This window comes from Hemiscyllium ocellatum, chromosome 7, assembly GCF_020745735.1.
Source record: "Hemiscyllium ocellatum isolate sHemOce1 chromosome 7, sHemOce1.pat.X.cur, whole genome shotgun sequence".
NCBI lineage: Eukaryota > Metazoa > Chordata > Chondrichthyes > Orectolobiformes > Hemiscylliidae > Hemiscyllium > Hemiscyllium ocellatum.
In genome coordinates, this window is record NC_083407.1 from 90808332 (window position 1) to 90831741 (window position 23410).

Sequence of the window (23410 nt, forward strand, 5' to 3'; positions counted from 1 at the left end):
ATTCTACCTCAAAATACTATGCCAGCTACAAACAACACTGGATAGATGGTTGCGTTCATTTGAAAATCAGGTCACCATGGTTCCTGAAGACCAAACTGCCATAAGGCTCAGTAACTGCACAGATGATCTTCAGTACCTTTGAGAGCTATCATATGAAGAAATTTGCAGAAATTCGCACAGATAAATAACTTTATCCTGGACATTTCAATGCCCTCAAATACATAGTATTGCATTCCACCTTGAGAGGAGGAGCACTAAGTGTGTAATGAAACTGACCTTCAATTGCAATAGTGTACAGTATCCCCATTCAGAACTATTTCAGAGTGAAGTTTGGACAACACCATTAACATTCTTAAACCATCTGAAAAAGCGAACCATTCTAATGAAGGTCAACCAGGTCCAGAAACTGACCAGCACAAGCTGGCAAGTATCATCACCTGTGCTTTGGATATCAACAATATCCCTAAGTACTCCATTAGACTGGAATTGGCCCAAGATAGAAAGCTTGATTTGATGTTGTTGTGTCGCCATAGTCTAACCAGACCATAGGGGCTGCTCTCTCATTATAGAGAAGCGACTGGTGGTGAGTTAACCTGTGGGTCACCAAACCTCAGGTGAGGGAAAAGGTTAAGAAGAATCCTTCATGGTGATGGGAATTGAACCCATGCTGTTGCCAACACACTTTGTAAACCAATGATCCAGCCAACTGAAATAAACCATTCCCTTGATTTGATGAGGGACAACTTAATTCACCATTCACTCTTAGATTTGGCTGAATCAGTTGAAACATTAGCAGGTATTGTTTTCATTGGCTAACATTACTTTTCAGGATGATTATGAAATAAATGAAAGTAAAGATAATTTTTGGCTTCTTGTATTTCCCCATTAAAAACAACCTTTTTTAAATCCCTCCTGCCTTCTCCTCAGCCTCCAACAATCTGCATGAACAGGCCACAGTTAACTGTCACTGAAATGGAGACAATACAGTTATTTGGCACTGCTAGTTCCTCCCCTTCCACTAGTCTACTAGACCAGCTCAGTGGTTAGCATATGGGCAGCACGGTGGCTCAGTGGTTAGATCCCAGGTCCCAGGTTCGATTCCAGCCTCGGGTGACTGTCTGTGTGGAGTTTGCACATTCTCCCCGTGTCTGTGTAGGTTTTCTCCGGGTCCTCCGGTTTCCTCCCACAGCCCAAAGATATGCAGGTGAATTGGCCATGCTAAATTGCCCATAGTGTTAGGCGCAATAGTCAGAGGGAAATGGGACTGGATGGGTTACCCGTCATAGGGTCGGTGTGGACTTGTTAGGCCAAAGGGCCTGTTTCCACACTGTAGAGAATATAATCTAAATATCCTCTAAAACTCCCTCAGTTAGCCCTGAACTTTCATCTTTCATTCCAATTTCTCATGACCTTCTGTTGAGGTGCACCTCCTACCTCAATACTACCCCAGTAATGTAACCACCCAACTTTGCTGCCTGGCCAATACTGCTAACAGTTCTCAAGTGCTGTCACCCTAGTCTTTAAATCTGTAACTACTCCTCCCAAATTAAATAAAAAACATGATCATTGTAATTGCTACCTAATTTCCAAGTTGTTTGTCTTCTCCAAAAACATTGACTATGCTAATCCTCCACAACCACCTTTCCTAGACCTGCCACTGCACCATTCTCAACCAAACTAACCATCCTCAACCTTTCTGACTTCTCTGCAGCTTTTAACACAGCTAACCATGCCATCCTCCTCCAATGTCCACTCATGTGTAATCAATTGCTTCAATATTTATCCATCAAATTGCAGCCACTGCATTATTTGTAACACTATTAGCACATAAATTCTATTATATCTGGAATAGCCCAAGATCAATCCCTGCCTTTCCCCCTATTTCGCATTTACTTTCATCTCAACAACATCCTCTAAAAATAATCTTAGCTTTTCCAAGTAAACTGACTATACCCAGCTCTCTCTCAACATTCATGACTCCACTACTGTTGAAAACTGATCAGTCCTGAATAAGGAGGCATTTCATCCAATTAAATAGTGACAAGACTAAAGTCATTTACTTCAGTATATGTACTATAAATACTATGAACTTAATACAAATTCTATCCCTCTCCCTGATAACTATCTGTGGCTTAAACAGACTGTTTGAAACCTTGGCGATAATTTCATTCCTAGATAGAGTTCCTGACCACATAGAAATTCCTAGTTATAGAATAGATAAGTACACTTCTGTAACAGTGTCCAATTCACCTCCATCTCAACTCTTACTCTGTTACAACCCTAATTTTTGCCTTTGTTACTTCTAGATACTTTCTAATCAACCTGTTCAGAGATGTAATTATACATCTCGGGAGCAGGTGGTACTCATACCCAGTTCCCCTAGCTCAGAGATACAGACACTATCATTGTACCACAAAAGCTCGACCGTTATTATTTCTAGACTTGTTCCAATATACTCAAGGCTGGAATACCACATTCAAACTACTGAAATAAACTTGACAACATCAAAATGTTGCTCTTGCGCTGCTGACTGGTATCTTGACAAGCCTTGATTTTAAATTTTCCTATTTTTAGGTGTCACCATGTCTTGCCACTCCCCATCTCTACTAACTCTTCCAGCCTCTCAATCCTTTGAAGTATCTCCACTCATCTCACTCTGACCTCTTGGGCATTCTCAAGTTTAATTACTCTAACATTGGCCATTCTCCTCTGGAATTCCAACTGCACCTCTCTTCTTCCTTGAAGGCAGTCTTTCCTACAAGACACTTCAAGAGCTATTTCATTCCTACTTACATGTATAAATAGAAACTGCTTGTATTCTTGCTTGATATCACTGAACATAGATTTGGTATATCACTAGAATCCTCTAGTCAAACCCAATACTTTGGATGCCAGTGCTGTTGTTTCCCTCATCTATTTGCCATGATGCTGCCATCCTCCACTAAGAGGAATAAAGTATTAATTCACCAAAAAAACCTATATCCAATGATAATATTTTCTCTGATCTGGGACGCAAAAGTAAAAGCCTGCTGTAGATGACATATATGGAATGGCGAAGTCCGTCACACCCACTCAGCCCCCTGCTTCAGGTCAAATATATAAACTTACCAAAACAAACATATCTTACCGCTGCAGTCATTGAGCCAGATATGTATTCCAGCTCGCCTCTCTGTAGTGCTAATTGTGCTTCGTGGATGTGGTTTTTGATATCATTGACAGTTGGAAAGAAGGAGAGATTGTGTCTTTCAGGAACATCATCAGGTTTAAATAATTCCCTTTCCACAAACTTTCTGCACAAAGAAAAAAAAATTATCAATGACAGTCAAGATTATTGAATGCAATAGGACACAGTGCACTCTTCTAACATCAGATAATGAAACAACATTACACAGTCTGTGCCACAGTAGTAACAAATAACAAATCGACAAGGCCTAAAGTGCATTACACAGCTCATCTTAACCCAATACGTATTCTTACGATCAAACAGAACACTGAGGTTCAACAGGCTGCCTATGGCTAACTAAAAATGAACAATATTTAAAGTGGAAACAACTAACAAATAGAATAACTTGTTAGACGTGCATGCGCTTGACTGATTGCAAATTCTCCCATTTTGATTTTAGTACCGTTAATGGAAGACAAAAACGATTGTAAGGAAACAATTCATTTCAGAGTAGCCAATAATCATTCCCTCCTGAATTGCATACAATACATGGACACCAGAGATTTAATGGTGATGGCTCAGCACCACTTCTGAGGACAATTAGAAATAGGCAATAAACATTGGTCTTGCAGGGATGCTAACATCCCATGGATAAATAAAAAAAATTCAAGTGCATGACTTCTCTCTATATTTCTCACAATGCAAGGAACAGTATTTCCTTTTAATCACTTCACCTACCATCCAAATGGCATCAGAACTCTACGTAACTGAAAAATCATCAGGAAAAAAAGTAGACATTTTGAATCACAATTCCATGCATCTGTCTTTAAAAATAAATCTTGCTGACAATAAAATCTGAACAACATAAAATATAAATTCAATTGCTAAGCATGTAGAGGAATTCCAGACTTCAACTGAAGGTTAAATATTTTAAAAAATTTTTAAAAAAAGCAAAAAAAATTCACAAATCATTTATCTAAAACTTTTAAAACAAGTTCAGAAACCTTTTGTATTGAGACTATGAAAAATAAGCTGCAATTTTCATTTACTAATACGAGCCTTCTATATAACTCAGAATAGTTATTACTGTGGAATTCTTAATGTAACGTGGTGACATAAAACTTTGCATTATTGCATTACTCTACAAAGATATTTTCTATATGAAGCAAACTATGTGTACCAAAAACAAACCTTAACTGCTTCCGGACCATGTACACCTGGTCAATTCCCTGAGCAACCAGTTCTCTAATCTTCTCAGTGACACGTGGGTGCAGACGAGAAGGCAATATCCCATTATCATCCATCATTCCAACATCGTCCTCTTCAACAGAAACAAATGATGGCGGAGGTGGTGGTGGAGGCGATGGTAAATAGGAACCGTCTTGATCATGGTACTGGTGAGCCTGTGGTGTGGGTAACTGCACATACCACCTGTGGCAACATGAACATGCTCAATAACACTGTGGGTAAAACCTGTCAGTGGTCAGAACCGAATTCTGGAAACAACAGTCAGTGCGAATGGTACCATGTTAGAGTCCCTATAAAACTTAAATAATTCTATCAGGTCACCTACATACTGAAAGATATCAACAACTATGACCTTCTCAAATTCTAAACAGAATATGAACCTTGTGATAAAGATGTGGACTCAGATATGTTTCAAATGTAATCGTTCCCATCCCTAACCTAAACAAAGATTTCTAAAGCTCCAGGAAGCAATTTTGAACATATTTAAAAAGTAACAGTTATTGGATTACACTGGAAAAAACACTCCATGCAGAATAAACATCAGAAGATGTGAAAGGTCAACGTGTTGTTACAGCCATAGCACAGGCAGGTGGGATTCAGATTCCTGAAATATTGGAATGAGTGTGTGTTCAAGAATGACTGGTTACACAAATACAGAACTGGTGTCAATATCTTTTTGGACAAGTTAATTAGTACTACTGTGGAGGATTTAAACTCGTTCAATCAGGAATTGGACATCATCATGTAGTATAACAAGTAAAAACAAAGTATGCAGAAGACCAGGGGAAATAGTACAAAAAAAAAGGAGAGATCATAGTAACTATGAAGAACTTCAAAGTGACATTAGTATGCATTCGGGTAAATGCACAAATATGATTCAATGAGCTGCAGGTACAAACCACCATTTGGAAATATGATGGACTGATGATAAATGAGACCTGACTCAAGAGGGAGAACTGGATGTTCAGTAGTCCTTGGCACAAGGGATATAGGAAAGAAGGGATTAGGAAAGTCTATTAAATTGTATTACGGTGCTAGGAAAAAACCCTCTTGTGGCATCAAATGCAGGTTCTTGCTGGCTGAAATTAATAAACAGTGTGAGAATTACAATATTACTTGGTGTATTTCACAGCTCATCAACCTGGGACAAATGAGTTGGAGGAGCACATTTGCAAAAACATCTGCGTAGATCATGCACTTCTCAGTAAAAAGTGTTAATGCATGATTTTAACCAACTGTTATTGAATGGCATCGTGTATGTTTGAGGGTAAAAAGGGAGACGAACCTCTGAAGTGTATTCAGGAGAATTATCTTGGATCAGTATGTTCTTGTTCAATGAGGAAGGAGGCTACGCTGGGACTAGGCCTTGGGAATCAAGTGGAGCACATCATCATCGGAAAGGATCTTGAAAATAATGATCATAAGGTTTAAGGATGAACGAGAACAATGAGAAATCTAGAATATAATTCTCTAAATTGAGGAAACCTAATTTCAGAAAAAAGAGAAAACTAGCCTAAGTAAATCTAAGTAACAAACAGGTAGACAGAAATGCAACGTGTGCTTTTAAAACAGCTAGTTCAACCAGTCTCGGTGAGAAGGGAGGGCAACTGAAGCCAGAGATCCCTAGATGATAAACAAGTCAAACTTTTTGGAAGAAACAAAAATTGAAGAGGCTGAACTTTAATACAAATCAACAACAAAATCTATCTTTCAATGTGACTTATCAGAAAGGTTTCTGGCAATAAAGCATTATTTTGAGCAAATTACTTACACAAATGTTGACATAAAGATAATAAAGGCAATCAAGACACAGCGGAAATAAATGTAAGGAAAAGGTAGCCCCAGTCAGAAGAGAAACTAGGGATGGCTGAACAGAACCTGAACAGAAGAAAATGTTCTGAAGAGTTTTAAAAATGTTGAAGCAGTTCAAGAATAAAACGTCAAAGGTGTAGCAACAGTAGCTAGAAAAAAAAAGGAAGAGCCAGTAAAGACAGCTACAGAACTGGTTTTAGTATCTGATCTAAACCATTTGCCATTTCTGCTTGAGGAAATTAGAGGGAATGAATGAGAGAGTGGAAAGAGAGAGATTGAACTGTCTGTGCCTGCCAGGATAACCCGTGCGGTTTTGGTTTTGACAAGTGAAGCACAACAGCAATTCATAAAGTACAGTCAAATTGTTGAAAAAAATTAGGACTTGAGTTTAGAGGAATGTGTACAGCAAAGAAGGTGAAAACATTGTAAGTATGATAAAAATAAATGATCAGCTGTATCTGGTGATATGGAATATTGTTTTCTATCTGTATCTTTTTTGAATATGCTAACAAATGCTCAATTGCATACATACACTTTCTCCAATATTACAAATAGTAGATTTACACTCATCAATTTAAAAATGGAAAATATAAAATGTCACTAGAACACCCATAATGTGGAACATTATTAGAACACACAAGGAAAGATACATGACTAATCGGATTGGAGACAGTTTTCAACAGATGCAGCACCAGCAATCAAAATAGAATAATATAACTTGTCAAGATCGGAGGACAGTTAAATGCATTAAATTAGGCAAAAATGTAAAAAAAAGTTTTATAAACCAACCGAACAAAAAAAATGCCCAGGGGCATAAAAACTTGATCTAGAAGTTGTCTGATAAGTTACTGAAAAGGGATTTTTTGTTTCTCTGCATCTAGCACCTTATATGGCCAAAGCTAAAGAACCTTAGGTTCAAATACTGGAATAATAATTTTTTTTTCCCTGGATCATTATTGTTGAAGTCAAATCTAAATCAGATTGCATTAGGAAGGCATTTCTTTCATTAAAGGACATTAGTAATTAGAAGGGTTTTCACAACAGTTTGTCAGTTTCCAGTATTTTATTTCATTTGATATAATTAGTATGAATTTAAATTTCCACGCCACAACAGTAGGATTGCAGCTCTTGTATGGTTTTAATGGTAAATGTTCCACATCATGGCACATCTCAGTCATTAATCGAAGTCATTTTAAAAAGAAATTGATGAGACATGGGCAGCACAAGCAAGGCCAACAGTCGTTGTCTATTCCCAATTGCTCCTGAACAGTGTAACTTACTGGCCTAATTCAGAGGCCAGTTAAATCAAACATATTCCTGGAGTCACATTAAGGCCAGAAGGGACATATTACATTTCCTAAAGGACATTAACGAATCTAAAGGGTAGTTTTGGACAAACTGATAGTTACATGATCATGAAACTGAGTCTAGCTTTCAACTCAAGTTTGTTAATTGAATTTAAGTTCATGACAATGGCGTGATGTGAACACTTGTCCCCAGAACATTGACCTGCACCTACAGATTAATAATCCAGTGACATAACTCCTTAAATACAGTGCCCAATAAAAAATACATGTGGGATGAAAACTTTACTTTTGGCCCAAATTGTTAATGGTGGTGGTGTGGGCAGTACTGAAGGAGAAAAATAATATGAAGAACTTTGCACCATTAGCTCTTGGGCCCCACAGCACTGCAGGCCACTTTCTTGCAGGCAACAGAGCTACTTGCCAGTAAGCAGCTTGTAGTCTATTAAGCCACTGAAGGTTGACAGAGACCTACAAATTGAGACTGACCAGGAATTTCAAGCCAGTGCATCAGACAAGCCTAGAGGTGGTTTGTCTGCTTAGGTGCAGCAGCAGCAATGGCCACACCGAGGACAGACTAACTACCATAGTGCTGGCCGAGTTGCAAAGGCTATTTATTTTAAATGTGGGAAAAGTTGCAGAAAGGGCAGCTGCATTCTGTGGCATACTCTCCCTCACGTATTCACCATAGTATCTTGTTTCTGCTTTCAAGTTGGAAGGCTCCAGTTTAGTCCCCCAACTTAAAGGACCCTCCAGCCATCTTTAATTGGCCAGCAAGCCTGCTTTCTGGTCACTTGATGGTTATATCAGAGAAAACCATAACGCGCAGACTTTTGTCCCTCATTTGAGCCTGACAGCATGGTTCAGAAGTCCACAGTAAAATCCTGCCCATCATATTAAAAAATTGCAATTGAAAATTTTAAAAAATCTTTCCTTAAACACATCTTTTCTTAGAACCTAAAGCCCACACACACATACAAATTTTACAATGATAGGAGAAGATTTTAAATAAGAATCATGAGTTTAACAGTAGAAATGATGAGCCAAATGGAGTCACAGATAGCTATGAATGAAAGTTGCAGCAACCTAATCATGGACCACATGTAAAATTCCTACCTGACAACTCCTCCTACATCAAATCCATTTTTCTTCAACATATTGAAGGCCTTTTCCTGTTCTTGTCGAATAATCTTCTTATCGATCTTAGGATCTGTGGGAACCCTGTATTCCGGAAACTTCCGCACTTTTTTAATGTAGATTCTGGAGCAGAATAAATAAATTTCAGACAAGTTGCATTCTGAAATAGTAACAAAGTTCTTCAAAACTTGAATTTTTAACTTCTAAACAAAAACTAACCTATTTTTCTAATGAACCTCTTCAGACATGTTGTTAGACTGCTCTGGAGCAGATATGACTTGAACCTGAGTCTCCTGGTCCAGGATAGGGATACTACCATTGCACAATACAGTTAGCTTGGGTTATGAACAAAATTAATGGAGGACAAAGTCTGTCAAATATTTTTGAAATCAAGAAAGCATACATGCATCCTTCTGGTGCTGTGCAAAGGTTCTTCAAGTGACGTAGAGTTTTCATCTTGTGCTGTAAATTGTGGCTTCAGTGGAAGGACAGTCTTATTGCTGCATTACATTAAGTTTCAATTTTTAGATTTTAGATACGGGTGGACAGCACAAGTAAGAGAGAGAGAGGGGAGAGGGATGAAGCTGCTACCTAGGCAATAGAGTTGGGAGCTAGGACTGCAGGCAATATCTTTAGTCTTCCAAGATTTAATTGGAGAAAATTTCTGCTCAACCAGCACTGGACATTAGATCAGGAGCGATAATTTAGTGACATTGGAGTAATGTTCAATTTGACATACTCAAAAAGAGCAGAGAGTGTAGCGAGTTGCTTCCAGTCTTTGTGCTACATTGCATTTAAGTGGATTTCAGAAGTCCACAAAAGTTACTGCTTCAGACAGCATTAAAAAAAATTGTTTCCATCATCAAATGGGATTCTTACCGTGCAGCACAAGTTGCCTTATAATACTGATTTGAGATGCTCTCTTGTTCTATTTTCTTAGGTTGAACTCCTTTGCGCCTTGGTCCAAATTGGCACTCCATGACAATAGCCCTACTTCCTGTAAGGAGCATATGTACATGGTGAGCCAAGTTACACTCTCCTGAAATCTTTAAACAATAGCTGACTTAAAATTAGTGCTGTCAGAAAACACAAACATGAAGGTACAATAGCTGTCAAAGCTTTATCATAAAAAATACCGCCCCCAATGGTTACAGAAAGGACTGACAGCACGTTCAAAACCTTAGGGAAGAATAAGACTAAGCATGGAGACGGGTCATTTTGGATCAACTTATCTATGCCAATGTTGACACTCCATAGGAGATTCCTAACCAGTCACACTACATTTGATTGCATTAATATATCCTTCTAATCCTTCAAAGGATTACAAAGGCTGGAAACCTGAAATAAAAACAAAAGTTTCAGAAACACCAAGAAGGTTTAGCAGCATCTACAGAGAGTGTGTTTAAGTCTAGGTGCTCATATGAAATATCACAGACCTATAACATTAACTGCTGCCCTTTACTCAGAATCTGCCGGACCTGAACATTTCCAACATTTTCCTTTTTCATTCCTCCTATTCCTTTTTTCCCCCACAAGTACTTATCCAGCTTCTCCTTAAAAATGAGATAACCTGTGAAGCATCCCGGTCTTTAATCAAATTCCAGTAAATTCTATGATCATTTTTTCTAGTTTAATTTTATAACTCGTCTTGTTGAGATTTGAACCATTGGGCTACAGCTAAAAATCATAACTACCACAATTGTGCTCTAATTCTAATAATAAAACATGCTGCTTTGGCATTAACTCTGGACATTTATCAAAGTGCAAAATACAGTCACAAAAAATTGCACACTAATATTTTACAAATTCAGTTTTATTAAATTCTAGACAGATTGAATGAAGACAGTTTTCTAATGCATTGCCAGAAGAACACACTTCAAATTTTGCAAGTTATTGCAGCGTCAGTCTCATCTGTAGGCCAAGGAACAATAGTATCAGCAAGCAAAATTCAAAAGCATGTTCAGATTTCAAGTGGGAACATGACATTTCAAAAAACTCTCTCACATCTTAGAATGAAAAAAATCAGAATGAAAGCAACAGTGACTCTGGTATCAATTTTTTTTTAAACATTAACTAATATAAGAATTCTGCTGGAAGACTAGAACTTAACACTTGCATTCAAGAAGAAATGCAGATTAGTCAGCCTAATATCAGCCATAATGTAAATCAAATACTTACTTGGAAAAACATTATGTTAAGTAAGGACAGTTGTTTACAAAAGTCAAGATATATGTGACCAAACAGCAATAAACCATGCACATTTGATTTTCTGGAAGTCTCAAGCTCCCATATATGTGGTTTAACTAAGGAGTGAGGTTATCTCTGAGCAACTCAAAAGAGGACATGGCGAGTACAGTAAACTGGGCAGTCAGACATCAGATGGTATTTAATTTTGAGAAAAGTACGATGATGTGTTTTGGAATTCAGAAAAATTATATGAAATTCAATAAAATGGCAAATTTTACAGGATAAAATAGCAAAGACATTCAGGGACCCAGACAGACATTTTTAATGGACAGTAGTGAAGATATTTTAAAAACAATACACATTTAAAAAACAGGTGCTTATGTGCAAATGCAAAGAGTAATGCTAAAACTAAAAGAAATTTAGATTGTGTTTAGGAACAGGAAGAACTCCAATAAATAGAGCAAAAATATATGAAATGTGCCAGGAGGATTAAAATAAATTCTACGTATATTCAGTTATGTAATAACTGTCAACAAAATCTCCAGTGGAAAGCAACTATGTTCCAAACAAGTAGCCAACCCTGACCTGCATTAACAAATGGAATTCCATCATATGGTACATATTGAGACTTCCACATCAGCCGAGTGGCAGGTTTAGCAGGGCTTGGAGACTGTCGTGTTCCCCAGACACTTTGTGTTTGCTGCTTGTGAACTGTTAATACATTTTCCAATTCAGTTTCACTCTCACAATACCCACGATAGGAGTCTCCAATTTTCTGTAATAATAAACACATTAGTGAGCAATTAAGACAATTCCATAAAACAAATGTAGAGAATGCTGGAGAATCTCAGCAAGTCTGGCAGCATCTACAGAAAGAGAGAGAGAGTGTTAAAATTTTGAGTCTATGTATGCTTTATGCTTTCTTCTTGTTGGCCTCTGCTCTTTTCATCATCACTAACTGCAAAGTTGCAGTTTGGTGATATTAGGCAGTAAGATGTCCTACCCAACTTACACGTCCACATTCTGTATTCTGTTCTAAGCACTGACTCACAATAACTACAGAAGACAGAGAAGGAAACAATTTTGCATCCTGTGTGGAGACCTGATCTTGCAACAGCAACTTTGCTGGCCCACTATCCTGTCCTTGTTCTCCCATTACCCTACAATTTTTTTTTGTCTTCAAATACTCAGCAAGTTCGCTTTCAAAGACCATGACTGAATCTGCCTCCCCTAAACTCTCAAGCAGTACAATCCAGGTCTTAATCATTTGCTGAATAAAAATTGTTTCCCCATCTCATCAATTTTTTTGCCAACAATCTTCAAGTGTTATGTGATCTGCAAATTTGGAAATTTTGCCTAGTAGAATAATGTAAACACTGTTCTGCAATTAAATGATGGGACAGCTCCTTACAGTTATACACATGCTAAATAGAGTAGACAAGACTAACATTTAGCATTACTTCGATTTACCCACAGGACAGAATAACTCTAGTCCAAACAGGTAAAGGCAAGTTAAGGACTGGTATAAAAACAAGCTCTTCTCAAACAACGTAATACATAATTGTGGGGAGGCAACCAATCTTGAGTCTCATGAAATGGGAAAATGCCATCACAAAAGAGAGCAGATATTATGAACAAATAACACAGACGGACAAAATGTCCAACCTCAGCTGTATTACAAAGAACAAAGAAAATTTACAGCCCAGGAACAGGCCCTTCGGTTCTCCAAGCCTGAGCCAATCCAAATGTACTGTCTAAACCTGTTGGTCAATTCCTTGGCATCCGTATCCCTCTGCTCCCCACCTATAGTTGCATCTGTCCAGAAGCATCTTAAATGAATCTACTCTGCCTGCCTTTACCACCGCTGCTGGCAACACGTAACAGACACCGACCACCCTCTGTGTGAAGTACTTGCCGCGTGTATCCCCCTTATACTTTCCACCTCTCACCTTGAAAACGTGACCTCTTGTTATAGAATTCTTCACCCTGAGAAAAAGCTTGCCTCTATTCATCCTATCTATACCATTCATGATTTTGTAAACCTCAATCAGGTCCCCCTCAGTCTCCTTTTTTCTAATAAAAATAAACCTAACCTACTCTTCATAGCTAGCACCTTCCATACCAGGCAACGTCTTCGTAAACCTTCTCTGCACCATCTCCAAAGAGTCCGCATCCTTTTGGTAATGGGGCGCCCAGAACTGTAGACAGTATTCCAAATGTGGCAGAACCAACATCCTGTATAATTTTAACGTGACTTGCCAGCTCTTATACTCAATACCCCGTCCAATGAAGGCAAGCGTACTATATGCCTTCTTGACCACTCTATCCACCTGTGCAGCAACCTTCAGGGTACAATGGACCTGCACTCCCAGATTTCTCTGCCCATCAATTTTTCCCAAGGCTCTTCCATTCATTGTATAATTCGCTCTAGAAGTAGTCTTGCGTAAATGCATCACCTCACATTTGCCTGGATTGAAATCCATCTGCCACTTTTTCGCCCAACTCTCCAGTCTATCTATATCTTCCTGTATTCTTTGACAGTTCCTTATGCTTTCTGCTACTCCACCAATCTTCGTGTCATCTGCAAACTTGCTGATCATACCAACAGTGCCATCTTCCAGATCATTTATATATGTTACAAACAAAAGTGGCCTCAACACTGACCCATGTGGAACACCACTGATCACCTTTCTCTATTTCGAGAAACTCCTTTCAACTACTACTCTGTCTCCTGTTGCTCAACCAGTTCTTTATCCACCTAGCTAGAACACCCTCCACACCATGTGACTTCACTTTCTCCATTAGTCTACCATGGGGAACCTTATCAAATGCCTTACTAAAGTCCATGCATATGACATCAACAGTCCTTCCTTCATCTATCAACGTGGTCACTTCCTTGAAGAACTCTACTAAGTTGGTAAGGCATGATCTCCCCCGCACAAAACCACGTTGCCTATCACTGATAAGCCCATTCTTTTCTAAATATAAATAGATCCTATCCCTCATACCCTCTCCAGCAACTTTCCCACCACCTATATCAGGTTTACTGGTCTGTAGTCTTTCTCTCCATTTTGACAGAGCGACGAGGAGAGAAGGTGAGGTGAAGCGAGGGCTGCCGGAAAGGTAAGGGCTTAATTTATATTTGGGCAGTGGCTAAACCTGAGATACTACACCTGTAGCTCTGGAGCTGCGATGGACTCACTGTGAAGCATCTGCGAAGCTGAGGAGGTCGTGGATAGCATGTTTAGGGAACTGGTCACACCGCAGGTTAGAATTGCTGAGGGAGACAGAGAATGGTGACCAAAAGACAGAAAAGAGTAGGAAGGCAGTGCAGGTGTCCTCTGCAGTCATCTTCCTCCAAAACAGGTATACCATTTTGGATACTGTTGGGAGAGATGGCTCACCAGGACAGGGCAGCAGTTGTCATGATCATGGCTGTTCAGAAGGGCAGGAAAAATACTCATTAGGCCATAATCATAGGGGTTTCTATTGTGAGGGGAGTAGATAGCCGGTTCTGTGGCCGAAAATGGGAGTTCCGGGTGGTATGTTGCCTCCCAGGTATTCGGGTCAGGGATGTCACCAATCGGCTTCAGAGCATTCTAAAAGGGAAGGGTGAACAGCTAATTGTCTTGCTGCAAATAGGCACTAACAATATACGTAGAAAACGAGATGAGATCCTGAAAGAAGAATTCAGGGAGCTAGGAGAGAAGTTAAAGAGGAGGACGCCAAAGGTAGTGATCTGGGGATTACTACCAGTGCCACATGCTAGCCAGCGTAGAAATGAAAAAATAGGCAGGATACATTTTCTCTCTCCACCCTGGAAGTTCCCTGCCTCTATTCCTGATTGAGGGCTTTTGCCCGAAACGTCGATTTTCCTGCTCCTGGGATGCTGCCTGACCTGCTGTGCTTTTCCAGCACCACTCTGATCTAAACTCTGGTATTAAGCATTTGCAGTCCTCATTTTTGCCAGGATGAACATGTGGCTTGAGAAATGGTGTAGGAGGGAGGGGTTCAGATTTGTTGGACATTGGGACCGGTTCTGGGGAAGGTGGGACTATTACAAAATGGATGGTCTACATCTGAACCAGGCCAGAACCAATGTCCATGGGAGAGTTTTTTGCTACTGCTGTTGGGGAGGTTTTAAACTAATGTGCCTGGGGACTGGGAACCAGAAGAGAAAACAAGTAGACAGCAAGGTGGATACTGTAAGAATCATGAAGATAACATTAATAAAAGGAAGAGTAGGCAGAAAGTGGATAAGCACAAAAGAACTGGTGGCCTGAAATGCATCTACTTTAATGCAAGGAGGATAGTGTGTAAGGCAGATGAACTTAGGGCTTGAATTGGTGCCTGGGATTATGACGTCATAGCAATCACAGAGACTTGGTTGAAGGAAGGGCATGATGATTGGCAACTAAACATTCCAGGATATAGAAGCTTCAGACAGGACAGGGAGGGAAGTAAAAGGAGAGGTGGAATTGCATTGCTGGTCAGGGATGATATTACGGCTGTGCTAAAGGAGGACATTATGGAGGTCGTGGATAGTGAAGCATTATGGGTGGAGCTGAGAAATAAGAAGGGTGCAGTTACATTGTTGGGACTGTATTACAGGCCTCCCAACAGTGAGTGTGAGGTAGAAGAACAAATAGTAAACAGACTACGGAAAGATGTAGAGGCAATAGAGTAGTGGTGATGGGAGATTTTAATTTTTTCCTAACATTGACTGGGATACACTTAGCGTCAGAGGTCTGGGTGGGATAGAATTTGTAAGAAACATCCAGGAGAGTTTTCCAGAGCAGTATGTCAATAGTCCGACAAGGGAAGGAGCCATATTGGACCTGGTGTTGGGGAATGAGCCAGGACAGGAGGTAGAAGTTGCAGTGGGGGATTTCTTTGGGAACAGTGACCACAATTCTATAAGTTTTAGAATACTCGTAAATAAAGATGAGTGTGGTACTAAGGGAAGAGTACTAAACTGGGCCAAGGCCAATTATATCAAAATTAGGCAGGAGCTCAGAAATGTGGATTGGACACAGTTATTTGAAGGGAAGTCTACATTTGATATGTGGGAGGCTTTCAAAGATGGGTTAAAGATAGTGCAGGATAAGCATGTCCCGTTGAAGGCAAAGGATAGGAAGGGCAATATTCGTGAACCGTGGATGACAGGAAAAATTGTATGCCCAGCAAAGAGGAAAAGGGAAGCGTACATAATGTCTAGGCAGCTAAGAACAGAACAGTCCCTAGAAGAAATGTCGGAAGAGTAGGACAAATCTTAAACGAGGAATCAAGTGGGCTAAAAGGGGTCATGAAATAGGTTTAGCAAGCAGAATTAAGGAGAATCCCAAAGCATTTTATTCTTACATAAGAAGCAAGCGGGTAACTAGAGAAAGGATTGGTCCAATAAAGGATAATTAAGGAAGGCTGTGTGTTGAACCTGAGAGAATGGGTGAGATCCCGAATGATTACTTTGCGTTAGGGTTCACTGAGGAGAGGAACATAATGAATTTTGAGATTAGAGATAGAAGTCTGATTAGTCTGGATCACGTTGGCATAAGTAGGGAAAAGATTATTAAAGTAAGACAAATCCCAAGGACCGGATGGGATCTATCCCAGGTTGCTGAGGGAAAAGAGAGAGGAAATAGCTGGGTCCCTGGCAGATATGTTTGTGGCATCCTTAAATACAGGTGAGGTGCTGGAGGACTGGAATGTTGCTCATGTTGTCCCCCTGTACAAAAAGGGTAGTAGGGATATTGCGGGTAACTGCAGACCAGCGAGCCTGACGTCGGTGATGGGAAAGTTGCTGGAGATGGTACTGAGGGATAGGATCTATTTATATTTAGAAAAGAATGGGCTTATCAGTGATAGGCAATATGGTTTTGTGCGGGGGAGATCGTATTCTTGAAATGCTCCATTTGCCTGGCTTGAGTGACAGTAGTTTAACCCCTATGCACTTGCAGGGATTGTTTGGAAAGATAAGCTACAAAGCCAAAAACTACAGACTACTGCAATCGTGTTGACAACCCAGCAAGCATCAATTTTATAAGATACTATGTTTCTGGTTTGCATTGAAATGTCTACTTGTGGTGAAACCACTGTACAGCACATATTTAATTATTCACTGCTAGTTGTGAAGCACCTATATATAATAGCAGAAAGTGTCAGATTGCCTTTGAATGTGGGATAGGAAAAATGATAACATTGCCTCATTGCTGCTCATCTCACAACAGGGGTTCTGAACTGCACTTTAGGCCAAATACAGATGGATTTGGATATCCTGCACTATCAACAAAAACTCATTACAAATTTTGAAGGAAGAACAGCAGAGAGTACTCTTCTCCCTTGGGATAGAAAGTGTAGAAACGTTAAACGATTCTTGTCAATCTTTATTAAAAACACAAAATTCTAGAAAGGAAAGATAATGATATGTCTCTCCTAAAACACTAGCTTTTCTCAGAATTTTTCCACTTTTTAAATTTACTTTTGGAGCATAAATTTGTATTCTATGTACTTCACAGACTCATGCTCTTACATTAATATTGCAGTTTGCTTTACTTGAGGTTCAGAGCTGTTAACAAAAATCTGTGCTCTCCTGAGTAGTATTTATATTTTTAAATGCAATTTCAGGTTTGATCTTGTAATGAAATGTAGATTTGATCCCCTCAAGAGTATATATTGACCACAACAAAAAGTACTTGAAAATAAATGTTACTGAAATAAAAATCAATTTGTAGCAATATCCATTAATAATACAAATATGCAAGTGCTAATCAACCTCACAGCTTCTGAGTCGTCGAGCCCAGGCAGGGGTGTTGTGTGGCAGTGGTTGTAGTGGGACAGGAAAATTATCTTCAACCATTCTGAAACACAAAAAAAGGATTACATTTCAAGCACTTAGCTACACGAATGCTTTGAGTAGCACTGTAGTCTTTGGAGTACTTCCTCAAATGTTCCTCTGTGGAAGCAGAGCCCTTGAATATTGTTGATCACTTGTTGGTAAGAAAGGAGTGAAGATAGGGAGGGGTAGGTGAGTTTACCAAGAGATTAGCTGTGATCAAATTAAATGGAAGAGTAGGCTCAATGAAATGCTCTTAAACCTGTTGTGTATATATAAACTTTAAGAAAGGTATACACTTATTGAATCTTTACACCTGATTTAGAGCTGTTGTAACCTTTCTTTTGGTTGTAAAAAATAAAGATGCTTTATTCACCACTGTTAATACTTCCATTGCTCAAGTTTCACAAAATTGTAATTATACCTGCATGAACTAGAACCTTAACTACCCTCTCTAAGCCAATCAAATTCAAGGGCATTTCGAGATGGAAAACAAATGCATGCGAATGACAGCCACATCCCATGAAACAATAAAGGAAGACACTGTTGTTACATGGCAGGTGATGGCCATTTGGCTCATCATGTCTGTACCATTTCCCCGAAAGAGCATTATAACTTAGTTTTCCTGCCTTTGCTCTCAATATTCAAATCATCAATACATGTGCCTCCACCACAATTCCAGGCAGGAAGTCATTCAGCTTATTAGCACATCCAGCATTATATTTTTAACTTCTGAGATAATGCTTCATAGTAAAATTGCTGAAGTTTTCTTCTAAAATAGTAAAATTAGAATCAAGATCGCCTGGATTAACCATCTATGGTTTCAATTAGAGTAGTTAATAATCTAAGATTATGATAAACTCTCAATCTTAAAGGTTATTTCATCAGTCTGAAAGAAAATAAGGATTTGGCCTTAGCTTTCTTTTTAAAGTTTTCTTTGATTTTCTGGTATTGAGACAATTAACATCTTTTTTCTGACTATTGATTTTTAAAACTTAGTCACATCTGATGTTAAATTGATTGGCCAAAAAAGAACGGCATTTCCTCACAACTTTTCTTGAATAAGGACATCACATTTATGACTTTCCAATTCTCTGCCACTGTCCCCATTTAGGAAGAATTGGAAGATTATGACAAGACCTTCTACTGTCTCCATTCTCCCTTCTTTAATGACCTCAGACAAAAACAATTTGAAGCAGGCAACTTTTTCCAGTCTCAATGCAGACATCTTTGCCCATCATTTTCATTCCATCCATTTTTCCCACCACTTCATATCTACCACTTCTCCGTCACCATCCTCTTTGCAGTTGCTAAGTACGCGTAACACGCCCTGAACATCAGCACAATGCATCACTTTTATGTCCTCAACAGAGAGCACCCCAATGTTTACTATTTTCAGGCTTTTTACAGGATTTCCTTTTATGATATTCCTTCCTTGTATTCCATTTGACTGCGTTATTTTTCTCATCCTTTTAGAACTTGCTGAATTTGACTTGATTCTTATTTCAAAAAGCCTCTTTCTGCACCATTAAGCGCTCCAACACACTCATTATTCAAGGGGCTTTTGTTTTTCTGCGTTTCCCTTTTGTTGAACCATATCAACCTCTAACTAAAACATCATGGTCTTAAGGGCTATCCTACTTTCTGTTAACTTTTCCAGTCAAATTTTGGTTCATACATACCTGAGTGAGGTCTTTTTGGGCAAAGTTAATGAAGAGGTGGGGTGCAAAACATAGCCACTGTTGTCTGCTATTGCCGCTACAGTCACTGTCTGAAGTTCATCGCTTATCGGTTTATCATCAGCTGCATCTGGCAAAAAATATGTTAACTTGTCTAAAGTTAAATCAAACAGCACATCCTTAGTGCATCAACTTTTAAAATGTTGTGAACAAGTGCAGAAAGTAATCAAGATGACTAATGGAATTCTGGCCTTGATATTCGAGAGAGCAGAAATACGAGGATACAGAAGTTCTGCTACAGCTGTACAGAACCCTGTTTAGACTTGGGAGTACTGAGTAGACCTGGGTGCCACACCTTACGGCAGATATTTTGGCCTTGGAAGGAGTACAATGTATGTTTACAAGAATAATACTTGGATTTCAGGGGTTAAAGTTATGAGAAGAGATTATACAAATTCAGCTTGTTTTCTCTTGAATTTAGAAAGTTAAAGGATGATCTGATTGAAGTCTTCAAGATATTAACAGGAAAAAACAGGCTAGACAAAGATAAATTATGTCCTCTGGGTTGGAGACTCTAGAACTAGGAGGCATTGCCTAAACATTAGGGGCAGATCATTCAGAAGCGATGTTAGCAAGCACTTCTACACACTACGGGTGGTAGAGGTTGAGAACTCTCTTCCACAAATGGCAGATGATGCTAGATCTGTTGTTAGTTTTAAATCTGAGTTAAATAGATTTTTGTGAAGTGAAGGTATTAGGGACATGGGCCAAAGGGAGATATATGGAGATGGCTACAGATCACCCATGACCTCATTAAAACGGATGAATAGGATGAGAACTGAATGGCCTACATCTATTTCTATATTCAAATACATCAAAACACAGTGGAATATCCATCCTTAAAATTGAGGGATTGTTTTTAAAAATGTAACAGCTTAGCACTGCTGCCTCACAGCATCAGGAACTGGTCTTCAATTCCAGCTTTGGGCAACTGTCTATGTAGAGCTTGCACATTCTCCCTGTGTCTGCATGGGTTTCCTCTAGATGCTCCAGTTTCCTCCCACAGTCCAAATGAGTGCAGGTTAGGTGGATTAGCAATGATGGAGACCCTATGCGGGATATCCTTCGGAGAGTCGGTGGAAGCTCGAAGGGCCTTTTTCTCCACTGTAGGGATTCTATCAATTCAATTCCCCTACTTCATACCGCCAAAACAAGTTACATTGGCATCACAAAAATCGGGTGTGCTATTTCAGCATTTGATTGATGTGACATTATAGTTATTTCCATTTTTATTAAAAGATCAAACAGTGCTGAGGAAAATGAAAGTACAATTAATAACCCTTCTTATCCTTTTAAATTTGGCCTTTAGTCCCCATTTAGCACAGCTTCATTCCAAAAGCTGTGATATGCTTTTTTCTCAACTACAATAACAGTGCTCTCCTTCTTTACTTCAAAGATGACTTGTCATCAAAGAACTTTTGCTTGATAGTTATTCACCAGCACGATAAATTTTGGACCAAACATTAGTTGAAGCGATCTAAATTCATGCTGCACTTTTTTTCCTCCTGCTTTATTGTGACAATAATGATATCATTTACATTAAAATTAAAAATAATTTCACTGTGAATATGCAGTTGCTTATTAAATTAGTTGGGTTACACAGTAATTCCATTCTTCTTCCAATTCTTTTCACCATATGGTACAATTTGGTGGACAATTATCTCCCCAAAGGATGGAGAATTGAGTGCCTAGGTTCCATTGTTTTTACGTACATAACTGGCACAGTGATAATGTGATAATGGAGAGTATATGTAGCAAGCTTTCTTACCATGTGAATCTGTAACATCAAGAATCTGTCCCTGTGGTATCAGCACCTGCGTAACGCCGGGTGGGTTGGAAGGAATCACATGCAGCACCTGGCCATTCTCTGACTGACTGGTAACAATCATCTGGAAGTAATCATTAACATGGGACAGATCACATGAGATTAGCATGTTGGCGAGACGTCATGACAATGAAAAAACAGATGATGAGTCAATTTATATTATTTTTTAATCATCTTTAGAAAATAGCAAGAGAAGAACTACATTATTACCCGAGTCACATGTAAACTGGCGTAAACTTAGAGAAGTGAATGTGTAGCTGAATGACTAGTGTGGGAGAAGTGGGTTCCGGTTAGTAGAGCATTGATACCAATGCTGGAGAAAGTTGGCTAGACACTATTTGGACAGCCTCAACCATATTGGGATCAGTGTTCTCACAACTCAGCATAACTAGGGAAATAGACAGCCCATAAACTAAACAAGGGATCAAGCTGAGACAAGGGATAGAGTCAAGGCAGGAAAACAAATCAGGTCAGAGAATGGCAGAAAAGCAGAGAAAGAAAACTTATAGCAGCAATCAAGACAATATGCTATTAAGATAAAAGCTCTATCTAAATGTGGAGCATTAATAAATAAATGATTTGATAGCACACACTGAAGTAACTAAATATGGTCTGGTAACCATTAAGAAGACATGGCTGCAGGATGACAATGAGTAGCTCTGAATATTGAGTGGTGCATGACATTCGAGAATATTAGAAAGCTCAGTAGTAGCAGAGGAGTAACAATCCTTATCAAAAACTGTATTGGTGCAATAGTTAGAAATGATCTGATGCCAGGAGATAAGGATGTAGAATTTTGATAAAATTTAGAATTGGTAGTGGAAAGTAGTCACTAATGGGAGTGCTATACAGGCCTCCAAACAGGAACCATAATGTAGGTAAGTGTATACAAGAAATATTGGGTGCAAGAGATAAAAGGATGGCAATAATCACAGGTGAGTTCAATCTACACATAAACTGGCCTTGATGAGAAGTTCACGGAATTCTTTTGAGATAATTTCTTAAAGCAGCATGTTCTGAGACTAATCACAAAGCAGGCCATACTAGACTAGGTATTGTGTTATGTGACCAGATTAATGACCTCAGAGTAATGACACCTTTATAAGCACCGATCACATCATGTTTGAATTTTACATCCAATGTAATATGAGAAGATTGGGTTCAGGACTAGTATTTTAAACTTAAATAAGCGCAACTATGTAGGCATGAACGTTGAGCAAACTGAAGTGAACTAGGATATCAGATATGGAGATACATTAGCAGGAATTCTGTGGCCAATATTTAAAGGGATCTTTCATAGTAAGTACTTTCCTACTATAAAGAAAAATTCCAAGGGGAGGACCCACCATGCACAGTTAACCACAGAGGGAAAGCAGCAAATGTAAGGAAAAATAATACAACTGTGCCAAGTTAAGTATCAAATCTAATGACTAGCCAGAATACAAAAAATGGCAGATTGATTAAGAGGTTAGAGCATGAAAGCAAGCTAGCCAAAAATGCATACAAAGATAGCAAACGTTTCTATAGGTATTGAAAAAGAAAAACAGGAGCAAATGTTGGTCCTTCAGAGAAGGAGAAGTCAACTGTAGATCTTTGAGAAAAGCAGATATATTGATTAAATATTTTGTGCATCTTCATACATAGGACATAAAAACATCCCAATAATAGAAGTTTGTCAGGCATTTAAAGGAAAAGGGGAACTTGGTGAAATTATAATTCTTAGAAAAATACTGAGCAAACTGATGGGTTGACAAGTCTCTGGGCTTAATGAATTTCATTTTTTTTTAAAAAGAGATGGCTGCATTGGTTGTTTATCTTTCAAAATTTTCTAGATTCTACAAAGGTTCTGCCAGACCAGAAAGTCAGCAAATACAGTTCTTTCATTCAAGAAGGCAGAGAGTCAGAATACAGGAGATCTTATGCCAATTATGGCATGACATCTGACATGAGCTTGGTGATGGGGGGGGGGGGGTTGGAATTAGAATAATTGACATTGCAACCGAGTAGTTAGAGAAGCTCAAGGTAATCAGGAGTCAGCAACCCTTTTGTGAAAGAGAAATTGGGTCTTACTCATTTATTGAAACTTGTCAAAGGAGTAACTGCAACGTATACTTGTACTGTGGATAATGGGTGCCTATTCAAGTACTGTACTTGGATTTCCAG

General features: G+C 38.9%; 1 protein-coding gene across 2 annotated transcripts in view; it reads right to left on the bottom strand.

The window, feature by feature from the left end:
- LOC132817206 (calcium-responsive transcription factor-like) overlaps positions 1-23410 on the bottom strand; it is a 52506-nt gene that overhangs the window by 15794 nt on the left and 13302 nt on the right. For both annotated transcript variants that reach the window (XM_060827494.1, XM_060827493.1), the window contains exons 5-12: positions 21191-21311; positions 19366-19492; positions 17624-17708; positions 11437-11626; positions 9544-9661; positions 8644-8787; positions 4355-4594; positions 3128-3290 (exon numbers count right to left, since the gene is read on the bottom strand). In XM_060827494.1, coding sequence (XP_060683477.1) covers positions 3128-3290; positions 4355-4594; positions 8644-8787; positions 9544-9661; positions 11437-11626; positions 17624-17708; positions 19366-19492; positions 21191-21311 — 1188 coding nt within the window. The remainder of the gene's footprint in view (positions 1-3127; positions 3291-4354; positions 4595-8643; positions 8788-9543; positions 9662-11436; positions 11627-17623; positions 17709-19365; positions 19493-21190; positions 21312-23410) is intronic.